Raw genomic sequence first — 12,294 nt, 5'->3', positions numbered from 1 at the left:
GCTTATGTCTGTGTGGTCTTTTAACTGTGGTGTAGGGTAGGCGGGATCTGGGGTGGGGCTTGGTTGTGGGTCTTAGGATGGGTGGGGCCCAGGCTCCCCTAAAAATTTGTTGTACGGCCCTGTGATTTTTAAAGGCGGCCCTGTATACAGATAGGGTTGCCACCTTTTCCTATATATTTAACTTTTTTCCCTATAACATTGGGATCAACCATCAATGCCGGTCAGGTGACAACCCTATATACAGACCTAGACTAGCAAGGCAAGTGGCAAGTGCGAGAGGGGCTGCTGTAAGGTGCCATGGACAGTTGCTATGAATTAGGCCTGAGCGGCTGTTAGAGATTCGGTGTACTTGAAATACTGTGCCAATTTTGCTTCTCAGTACAGACCTAGTTATATACACCCAGAGCCGGGCCAACCCGGCCAGGCGCCCTAGGCAACCTGGCCGGGCATGGCGCCGCGCCGGCTTAGTGTGTGCTGGTGTGCATGCGCGAAAATCCGCACCGGCGCGCATGCGTGAAACTACGCGCATGCGCGCAAGCTCATTTAAAACAAATTATCGACACCAGTCAGGGAGACACAGGATCGGACACGGGGTAGGCGACAGAGCAGGTACGTGCCTGGTGCCCCCTCAGCTTTGCGCCCTAGGCACGTGCCTATTCTGCCTACCCCTAGTTCCGGCCCTGTATACACCAATCAGAAAGAGAAATACGTTTTTACTTTATTTTAACTGCCCTATAAAAGTCAGATAAATGTTGCTGATCCTAAAACTCACAGGTTTACTGACTCATACAACTGCCATGCCCTATAATGTATCAGGAAAAAGATTCAGCTACTCTCCGCTGAAATTCAGCACACAACACAGGGAGCTAGAGATTCAGTCAGGTTTATTGGTTCAGCACACAACACAGGGAGCTAGAGATTCAGTCAGGTTTATTGGTTCAGCACACAACACAGGGAGCTAGAGATTCAGTCAGGTTTATTGGTTCAGCACACAACACAGGGAGCTAGAGATTCAGTCAGGTTTATTGGTTCAGTACACAACACAAGGAGCTAGAGATTCAGTCAGGTTTATTGGTTCGTGACAATCACATCGAAGACTTCTCTGCCAGCTAGAGCCGCCCCCACAGTGTGTGACTGGGAGAGCCGGCGCGGTGCACACTGGGTCGGGACAACCCCTTTCCCGCGCCGAGTGAGCTGTAGCAGAGTCTGCGCTGTAGCCGCCATGTTGCTTGCAGCCGATACCAACATTCTGTAATTGTGTCTTCCCCGACCCCCTTCCCTCCGCCTTCTCCTTTCCCGTGGGCCAGGTGCGGAGTCGCAAGAAGGAGGAGGCAGCCGCGGCGAAAGCAGGGAGCAGTCCCGCTTGTTTGCAGCCGAGCCATGTCCACCAAGGACGGTAAACACTCCACCACCGAGCGGGCGGTTAAATGTGAGTCTGTTTATGTCGGTCTGACTCCCTTGTGAGCAGCTTAGCTTCTAACATTCCCTTCTTGCTGGAAGTCCGGCCTCCCCTGCCAGCCTTTCTGTGTGACAGCTCTCGGTGTTTCCTCCTCCTTCCTTTAGCTTCTCTCCTGCGATAATAAAAATGGCGGCTTGAAGCTGCACTCAGCGTTTGATGCCTTGGCCTGCAGCTTTGGTCGGTTCTCTGTGCTTTCCCGTGCCCACACCGTATTATACCCACAGCCCCAGTACAACCCCGCTCTTCTCTGTCAACCAGCTGTCAGAGCAAAGTTCTCTCTTGGTGGTGGCGAAGTGCCTACTGCTTATATATAGGCAGCTGTTCATTCCACTGGAATTCTGGGAATTGTAGTTTTGGAACGAGTACAACGTTATACAGAATGTCTGTCTTGTGTGCTGTTTACTTGTGATGTAATCCATGTCATATACGTTGCCCCTTGAGGGGAGGGGGTTTATGTTTACCTGTGGCACCTGTTTATTCTGGGCAGTCTTTGTAACTGATTTGTAACTTTATAAACGACCAAGATTTTTAAGCAAATCACTAACCCTCATACAGAGGCTTTTATGCACCGGTGAGCAGGGTTGCTTATATTTCAAAACCAGCCAAAGGCTATCAAAAAAGTAGCCCAAAAATAGCTTAATTTGTACACTGAAAAAACGGAATTAGTGTATAAAGTAAAACAGTAAGGTTATTAAATCAATTTTCCTTACATTTTTCTACATTAGAGGACAGTTAACATTTTCCCTGTAAGTTGGCACAGATATCTATTTATTATTTATTTACACACACACCCACCTCTCTAGCAGCAGGCTTACACGCTTAATTTGCATTAAAAAAATTGGGCAGGTTTTGAAAGTCCAAACCCGTGGCAACTTTATAAACTAGCCCAAATCCAAATACATTGGCGGATTTTTACTTTTAAAACCCACCACTAATTTTTAAAACTAGCCCAATTTGGCTACAAACCCACCAACCCTGCAGTGCTGTATAGATACTAAAACCACGCTTAGATTCAGCGTCCAACTTTAAAGATGTGATTATTGGCATCTGGATGGTCTGTCAACTATACGTGTAACATTGTTGCGAAAATACTGGTCTCTTTCATGATGCACTGATTATAAAATGCAGTCTACTGGAAGATGACCTTTCAATTAGTGATGTGCGGGTCAGGGTTTTCCTGACCCGCACCCGTGGTTCCGGCGTCCTTTTATAGACCCGTGCCGCCCCGCCCCACCGATGACGTCACAAAAGGGGCGGGGTGAGCAGACGCGAGACTATAAAACCGGAAGCCGGCATTTGAAGGTGGTGGGGAGAGCAGGAAAAGAGCTCAACCCGCATCCGCTCGCCATCCGCGGTTATCGGGTCGGCCCACACCACTACTTTCCATTATTCATAGCTTTCTGTATAATCTATTACCCAGTGTTGTGCCAAACTGTTTTAGATTGTTGCGTTCCTTTATGCCAGCACACAGGCACAACAGTTCATCGTCGTGGAGTGCACCACCTTGGACTCTTATTTATTATCTATCAACAGAAACAAGTTAAGGTGTGTTCCTGAACAGATCAATAAACACAAATGCAGTTAATCCAGTACATGTGTATATAAACATACATACTCAAATGAGCCTTGTTGAGTAAACATTTGAAACGTGAAGCACTTGTTAAAGGAAAACTATACCCCCCAAACAATGTAGGTCTCTATAAAAAGATATTGCATAAAACAGCTCATATGTAAAATCCTGCTTCATGTAAATAAACCATTTGCATAATAATATACTTTTCTAGTAGTATGTGCCATTGGGTAATCATAAATAGAAAATTGCCATTTTAAAAAATAAGGGCCGCCCCCTGGTATCGTAGGATTCACTGTACTCACAAGCATACCAACAAACCATACATGTTAGGTCACATGAGCCAATTAACAGACAGAGTTGTGTCTTTTGCTTCCACGCTTCTTCCTGTTACAGTTAGAGTTGTAGTATTTCTGGTCAGGTGATCTCTGAGACAGCACAGAGACCATCACGAAATGGTGGCTCAAGGCAAGAGATGTAAAAGGGCAATATCTACTTAAATATATATTCCAGTTTGGTAAGATTCTTTAATATGTCACTTAATATTATATGAACTATCTGTTGCTTAAGTGTTCATTTTGGGGGTATAGTTTTCCTTTAAAAAGAGCAACCACTGTCGCTGTCTGTGATACTAAACTAAAATAATAGCATGTTGTCCGCTAGAAATGCTTAGCAGATTCATTTGCTTTGACTGTTTTTTTTTGTAGACCATCAAAACCAGATTGAGCTATAAATAGTAATGGTATAAGGAATTGATTACTGGTGGTCTATGGCATGTATGTTTTACTGTGCAAAGTATGGATGTGCAAATATCAGCATTGTTTTAGTATTGAAGCATCCTGGTTCATGCCACCTTGTAGAGTGGAGACAGAAGACCACTGATACGGCCTTTCAAATGGGGATTTTATTTTTGTGCTTTTGATGTAACGTTTTTGATGTAATAATATTGAACGCAATATGGTTTTGATGCATTCAGCATCCATTTGAATGAGAGAACTCTAATGTTTTGGTTCACAGTAGTTTAAAGTAACATTGCCATAGGGTGGGTTTCTGCCTTTGTAAACCTATTAATTATAAGTTTTTAAGCTGGACCCTGAATTCTTCAGAATTAAAATGTTCTAGCTATTGATGTGCATTCATTGTGCAATGCAGCATTCTATGTATCTGGATTTTAGGCTTTCTCAGAATTGACGCCAGTTTTTCATGGTCCCATACAGGCATCTTCTTTTCCCGATCTTGTGTTTACCTGGAATTTACACTTTTGCCACTGTCCCATGGGAAATCTAAAATCTGGGCTGTACTTTATTTTGAGCTATTTAATTGTTTTTTTAAGAGTATCACATTTCTGATGTCCTGTTCTACCTCTTTGAGCACATCGAACTTTACAGGTTTCTTTTTGTCTTATATTTATTTCTCCATATCTGCAGAAAAGAAGATGGGGAGCTACTGGGGCATATTTGGAGCCACAGATCTTCCATGCTAAAGGGTTATGGTTGCTTTGGGCTGGTACAGAAGCCCAAAACATAACTATTTCTAGCCTAATTCTTAGGCTTTAGTTCTCCTTTAAAGGTGCAGTATACACCTAGAGAAAATAAACACAATAAACAGAACTTATTTCAACAAAAACATTTTCTACCTGTTTGTTATATATAATAAATAATAAAATCAATAGATGTTTTTAGTAATAATACATTCTCCATACACAAACTCATCCCTTTATATTGGATAAGGAGGAGCTCTTTATGCAGAGGGCTGAAATTTTGATTAGTTTCCCTTTATTCCGAAGTACCACAGGAAGTTGGAAAGTAAAACTGCTTTCAGTTCGGTTGCTCTGCTTAGTTCAGTAAATAACATTTCTAAATTAAAACAATAGGCACATATTGTGTTCAGTACACCCTATTCATTGATCTTGTGTTGAAAAAGTATACAGCCCCTTTATCCAGGAGGTCTATGTTACCAACCATAAGTTGGTAAAGTCTTGGCACCCCTTATGCCATAGACGTGTAGATTTACCTTCATATTGGACGACAGATCATTCAGTGCCATCGCCCGACCTGCTACTAACCATTCAGATCAGGAGTGCCCATACTTAATGCAAGGTCTACTTTTCGTGATGTTGTCCCATTATGATGTACATCCATAAAAGCATTGTTGGCAATCTCTTCCATGGAAAATAAATGGAGAATGACTTAAATATTGATTTATGAGATAATATACAGTATATTGCTTTATTTGACAAACCACTATTTCTTATGTAACCATAACAAAATAAATATCTGAATGAAAAGCATAAAATGATTTAGACAAGTCTTGAGATCTACTGATATCTACCACCTAAAGGTCTACTGGTAGATCCAGATCTACGTCCGAAAAAAGTTTGTGTCTCCCACTGATATCGTCAGATCGGCAATACATGCTGAGATATCCGTAGCCAACAGAAATTTTTTAACCTGTCTGATCAACTGAACGACCGGATGCCATCTATCGAAAAATGTCGGGACACTCTACACACTGGCCGAAAATCGTACAAAACTGACATTCGTACGATCAAATCTTTGCTTCTATGGCCAGCTTTGCTCAGCTGTTTGCTTCAATACCTTATGGTAACTGTGCCATGGAAACTGGCCATTTAAGGATGACTTCCGCTGTCATGTGATCGACATATTTTTAGTAAATGAAACATGCACCTATCACCGGAACCACTTTGAATTTGTTTACAGATTACCTAAGGGATCCTGTGTACATTACATGCAGCTATCCCTCGTAATTACCCCCAATGTGGGGGTGGCCCGGTTGAAGGCTATATTAGACAATATGGCTTGCTCACACACCCTGGCCTTCAAGAGTAGAAGCCTGGTGCTCGGTGTTAGAGGGATCAGCACCCTCCCCAAGAGTCAATTGTACAAATACACTGGCACCCTTGCGTCTTTATTTGCAGAAAATCAACGTTTCTATACCTTGTCAAGCATCATAACTTGTCAAGCATCAAGTTGAAGGCTAGTCAGTGAAATTTGCAGGTGAATTTTTATTTCTTTGCCTGAAATATGCCAGGAGAGATTGTTACAGCTCAATTCTTGTGCCTTTCTTATAATTTAAGGAAGACCTGACTTAATGTTGCCATCCAAAGCAGGCCTGAGAGTAGAAAGTCTAAAAATATTTGGTGCATACTCGTACAAATTATCTTTAAATCCTTAATTATTTTCTGGAATTCAGACTTTTCTTTTATGCATTTACAATTTCTCCATTCTTTTCAGTAGATTACTTTTTTTTGCCCCCATACCACTTTTCCCCTGTCTTGGAATCAAAAAAAGGCATTTTTTCCTGAAACATTGTTTAAAGGAACATGACACAGGTTAAATAGTGGAAAACAGATAACACCATTATGTTCTACAGAGTTTATCTATCTGCTGTGTAACTTGAGCATTTTCTCTTTTTAATGGCTGCACCCTTGGCACAGCAGCTTATTTATATAAACAATGGTAGTTTTTTAGCAGTGCAAGGGTAACACTGTATTATATTTTTATTACTTTGAAACACTTTTTTATGTAACTGTTCCTTTAATGCTTCGTGAAGTAGCAGTGATAATACAATAAAATTGAAAAACATTTATGCTTGCATAGGGAGTCGTAATTCTAGGGCTTCATCCTAATTTCTCTAAAAAAAAACAAAAAAACCCAAACCATTTAATTCTGTTTTATGGCTTAGATTCTAGTGGCCATTACAACAGGTCATCCTGTCAGTACAGTCAAAGATCTTATCTGAGGCTTATAATCACGGCATGATTTAGAGTATTTAAAAGGATTAGTCCTGTGGCACAAAATACATTCTGGTCACTGCTACAAGTGACAATGATCAAAAAGAATGATGTGCTAGAATCTTTATTAAGTAGAGTGAGGGAGAGAACTTTCCAACTAATTTTATTAAATCTGCCTATGTGGTATAGGAATGGGATCTATAAGAATGCTTGGAACCTGGAGTTTTAAAATAAGAAATCTTTCTGTAATTTGGATCTCCATATATTAAGTTGACCTAAATAAAATTTTGAAACCTTAAACCCACCAGGATTGTTTTGCCACGTTTGCAACTTCGTTTCCATCAAGTACAAGGTTTTTATTACAGGAAAGCAATAATTTGGGGCTTTCTGGATAAGGGGTTTCCAGAAAAAGGTGTCCTATACCATAACATAAAGCCTGTCCAGCACAAATTAGATTTTTAAAAAAGGAAATATTTAAAAATTAATTTATGGCCTGATGTTTTCACGCTTGCTGCTCTCTTGTAATCAGCGGTTTCAGACTTGGGTCATATATTGTGCACTCATGTTTCTGTGTTCGTGTGATTCTCTCAAGTGCCTGCTTTTGTTAAATGATGCCAAACATGAATTTGCTTGAACTTTTCGAGATGCTGCAAAAATCTGCCAGCTCAGATCTGTTGACGTCCTGTATAAGTCAATGGGAGAGGATGATGGAACTTTCGTTCAAGAATCCCTTTGGTGTAACACATTCTATTTTAGAGGCAAAAAAATACAACAATCGTAAAATAACTATAATGGAAAAGAAGAGAAATTGATAGATGAGTGTGCATGTCCGAACAATGACACATGACTGTGTGCATGTTTCAGTACCTTTCGAATGCATGTAATTTAGATGACATAACAAGCACCTAGAGGTGCAACACACAGATGTTTTATGAGCCCTGTGCTTACTTCATGGTTAAGGTAGGTGTTTATTGCCGTGCTCCCATGTACCAGCGCTCTGCACCACAGAAGGCACAAGCAGCAAATGTATCCATCACTTGTACAGTTGCATTGTATATGGTGTATTAATGGGCCCAGTTCAGTTCCCCTTTTTTTCAGGAAAAAAAGTAGTGATAGCAGGTTTGCCGCTCTTACGTCCTTTCTTCAATGAGTCAGGCCCAACAAGTGATGAGCGGGACTGGCTTATATACTGGCTTTTACACTAGCGCTTGTCCTGCTCCCTCCAATGATGCCAAAGATGGAGCAGGCCAGCCACAGTTATATAAATGGAAGCCAGTGGCAAGTGTGCATTTGCTTAAAGGCCAACTAAAGTCTAAAATAGAATGTTAGAAATGCTGTATTTTCTATAGTAAATATAAACATGAACTTACTGCACCAGCAGCCTAATAAGACAAATGATTTATGCTTTCAAGGTTGGCGAAGGGGGCTGTCATCTTGTAACTTTGTTAGACATTTTTGCAATATCAAGACTTGTACATGCTCAGTGTGGTCTGGGCTTCGGTTGGGAGGTTAAGCTTAGGGATCGTCATAATTTATCAAAACAGCACAAGTCAAATAATATCTGAAATAGAAGCCAATACAGCAAGACTGATAAATAATCAGAATATAAAGACTGCACTGAGTCTCTGGATACAAATCTCTAAAGTGAATCCAGCAAGGCTGCTCGAGTTCTGGGAAGTAAGGTGGGTGGGTCCCCCTGCCATTTGAAAGTATGATCGTTTACCTGCACAGCAGTTGGGGACCGACAATTCCTATCCACAGCAGTAAAAGACGGGGGAATTTCACTGCATACAGTCAGGTTTATTATAAAAACAGTAGACATTTTTTGAAGTATATTGAAGATAGATTTTCTTTTTCATTAAAGAAAGTAAAAATGGGATTTTATATTTTTGCCTCCCTTTTTACATCCCCTTTAAGGCAGGTTAGGTTCAGGTGCAATTGTCCATAGTATTAATGTTCTCTTGAGATGCTCTGTGATAAGTGCAGTACAGTTATGGGATGCCTGGAATCCTTTTATCCATATATTACAGGATGGCCATTGTGTTGATGGAAAGATCCCTCATCCGGAAAACCACATACTTTCTGGATATTCTTATACCTGTATTTTATAGAAAATAAGGCTTTTACACTTGGGCAATTGCAATTTCCAAGTTATATTAATTACATGTAAATGTCTCTGACTACATGGACAACATAACACTGAGTGACTGGATAATAAGCGTCCTGCTCTCATGCTTTTGTATGGTTATGAAATTCCTCAGTTACTTTATTTCACACAATTGAAAGCCATCACTTTTAATACAAAAAAACTGTTGTTTACTGTTGGGTAAATTAATTTTAACTCTTCTAACCGCTTTATTGGGATTTACTGCTAATCTAGAAGAAAAGGTTTAAGATCACTGATCTGGTCCGTTATTTTGAGGAAATAAGATTAACTGAAGACCAAAGCTAAGAGCACTTAAGCTTTAAAGGGGCAGTATATGCTTATCTGCAATCTGGTATACAGTGTGCGTGTTGAAATTAGTTTCAGGTGTGGGATTAATTATACAGAATGCCTAGGACATCAGCAAAATCAACCAACATGGATTTTTTTTTCTGTAAAAATAAAATAAAGTTCAAGGTCTACTAGGACAGTGAAAAAGTAGATAAAAAAAAAATGAACAGTTGTTTGTTTGGTTTGTGCTAGTGGCCAAGGTGTGTTTGAAAGATGATGGTTCTCCTGTATTAACAGATTTCTAAAGCAGTAACATGTTCTACATTGCTGTACAATACAAGGTTGTATACATCAGACATATAAGTTACTTTATAACCAATGCAAGAGGTGAAGAGTACTCTAGTCGTCCAAGCTGAAAATCTCAATAAGTCTTGCCTATAAATAAGTGTTAGATGCAGCACTAAAAACACATTACACTTAAGGAATTTTTGTTTTGTTTTTACCAGCCTGGTTTGAAGTGATCTCTTTGAGTGCCTGCCACATATTTTGTAAACAGATTTTGGGTTTGTCTACAGGTGAGGTGCATAAAGTCATTGCAATAGCAAGTGTGCCTGAGATTTACGTTTAAGAACAGTTTAAATCCTGTTTTTTTTTGTTTTTTTTTTAGAATAGCCTAAATGTGACTAAACCCTGATTGGGTTCAGGATTCCGGGGAATCCTAGTCATGTTCAGTAAGATTCGTGCCTAAGCAACCAGAGTCTGAGCAGAGTCTTGATTTTGGATACTGACAAATCAAGAAAGATTCCGTATCGGCTGAATTCTTGCTGCTTTAAACACAAGCCTTTTATAAGAAAGGGTAATAATGATTTTGTAAGTTATGGCTGGACAGGCCCCAGCAGCCACGTTGCTTGACATATTATTACATTTCTTCTTTTAGCTGTTGCAAAAGTCTGTATGGTTCCAAAACTGTTTTGCATGCAATTCCATATTTTGCTGCATAGCTTTCACAGCAATACCAAATATTAATGGTTGATTTATGTTTTGTTTTGTTTTTTTTAGGAGGGGCAATACATTGTTTTGTAAAATGTTTGTATGTAAAAATATGTTTTATGTTATATGTTTAGTGTTTATAAGCATTTAACAATTTCTTTATTTTGTTATGGCAGCTGTACCTTTCCCCCCAACTAATCGATTAACATCTGAAGACGTGTTTGACACTGATGGAAAGCCCAGGGTAGATATTCTGAAGAACCATTTAATAAAAGAAGGTCGTGTAGATGAAGAAATTGCACTAAGGATTATAAACGAAGGAGCTGCAATTTTGCGGCATGAAAAGACTATGATAGAAGTAGAAGCTCCAATTACAGGTAAAACTAATTTTAGATGTCCTGTCCAGTGGACACATGCTTTCCCTCTGCTCTCAGTAGTTGTTGTTTTTGAAACACCAAAGCATATTTCAGCAGCACTCCGGTTTAGTGAAAATATAATTTATTTGTACAACAAGTGAAGCAACGTTTTGGGTGTAACCAGCCCTTTATCAAGCTTAACCACAGTGTAACATAAAATCCTTTACTATTAACTGATGCTTTTTGAAAAAAAACACGTTTTCTGATGGCAGGATCCCTTTAAAGTTGTAAACCCCCCCATGTTTAACATCAGTTTAGTGGGTCTTATAGCGAACATTCTTTTTGCCTATGGCTTTAATTAAAATCTATAATTTTTCTATTTCTGGAGCCAAACAAAGAAACCCCGTTTCTGCATTCTTGCAAGGTAGATTACCAGGGCAGAGATAACCTCAGTGAATAATAGATTTCTGTTTACCTGTAAACCACAACAAAAGGACGAAGAGAGCAGGTTGTTCATATTATTTCTAGTTAAAAGGAAGCATTAAGTATTTCAGCATTGTTTATTTTTTGCTTTTGTTGAAAAAAAGTGTATACAGGTATGGGGCCTGCTATCCAGATGCTCGGAGCCTGGGGTTTCTGGATAATGGATCTTTCCGTAGTTTGGACCCTCATACATTGTCTACTAGAAAATCATGTAAACATTAAATAAACCCAACAGGCTGGTTTTGCTTCCAGTAAGGATGCATTACATCTTAGTTTGGATCAAGTACAAGGTAGTGTTTTATTATTACAGAGAAAAAGGAAATAATTTTTAAAACATTTTGATTTGGATAAAATGGAGTCTATGAGAGATGACCTTTCCATAATTCGGAGCTTTCCGGATAACAGATCCTATAACTGTATATGTTTATACTGTTTTCTTTTTTTTTTTCTTTTGTTACAGTTTGTGGAGATATACACGGGCAGTTCTTTGACTTGATGAAATTGTTTGAAGTGGGTGGATCACCAGCTAACACAAGATACCTCTTTCTAGGGGACTATGTAGACAGAGGTTATTTTAGTATAGAGGTAAAGAAATACTATATGAATACATCTATTTGCTTAATGTTTTTAAGAATGCCTTACATCGTTTTAATAGTTTTGTAACTTAAAGTTAACTGGGCTTTTGCCCTCCTTTCTTGGAGCGATAAATCACTGAGGCAACAGAACACTACAGTTTTCCAAGTGTGCCATTACCCTAAGGCCAATGGCACACAGGGTGTTTTGTTTGCTGCAATTTTCTTACCACTGTACTACCAAGAAAAACAATATGAAAACACTGACTTTCAATTTTGAGCAAAAAATGAGTAACCCACTGATAACAAGAAACAGGGCCAATAGCACAACACAAGTGATCAAAGAAAAATAAGGAAGGTGAGGGACCATCCTAGTCCTCCATGTTCACAAACATATTTAGATGGGTACTCACAAGAAACACTTCTTGTTTCACTATACTTCTTAATAAAAGTTGATGCTTCACAATCAATCAGTATGATTTTAGAAACAAAGGGAGACAATAATAGTGTAATGTGTATTAAACTTTTAAAAAATTAATTGGCTACATACATTGAATATAATTTCAAGCATCAAACCCCAGATCTAGGTGAAAAACCACCAGTTTCACCCTCATGAGTTACATTCCTGCAAATAAGCTGTCTGGGAGACCTGGACCATTGCTAAACCTTTAGGCAG

At 39.4% G+C, this 12,294-nt stretch overlaps 1 protein-coding gene across 8 annotated transcripts in view; it reads left to right on the top strand.

Moving 5' to 3' along the window:
* Positions 1-864: 864 nt before the first annotated feature.
* Positions 865-12,294, top strand: part of ppp3cc.L (protein phosphatase 3, catalytic subunit, gamma isozyme L homeolog) — a 47,002-nt gene continuing 35,572 nt past the window's right edge. For 3 of the 8 annotated variants that reach the window (XM_018225364.2, XM_018225363.2, XM_018225365.2), the window contains exons 1-3: positions 867-1,429; positions 10,384-10,584; positions 11,507-11,631. In XM_018225364.2, coding sequence (XP_018080853.1) covers positions 1,381-1,429; positions 10,384-10,584; positions 11,507-11,631 — 375 coding nt within the window. In that variant the 5' untranslated portion in view covers positions 867-1,380. Of the gene's footprint in view, positions 1,430-9,884; positions 10,074-10,383; positions 10,585-11,506; positions 11,632-12,294 lie in introns of all 8 variants that reach the window. The other 5 variants (XM_041568795.1, XM_018225366.2, XM_018225362.2 and 2 more) reach the window with 5 other exon arrangements.

Source organism: Xenopus laevis, chromosome 7L (genome assembly GCF_017654675.1).
Source record: "Xenopus laevis strain J_2021 chromosome 7L, Xenopus_laevis_v10.1, whole genome shotgun sequence".
Classification (NCBI taxonomy): Eukaryota; Metazoa; Chordata; class Amphibia; order Anura; family Pipidae; genus Xenopus; species Xenopus laevis.
This window is presented reverse-complemented; position numbering and strand designations above follow the sequence as displayed.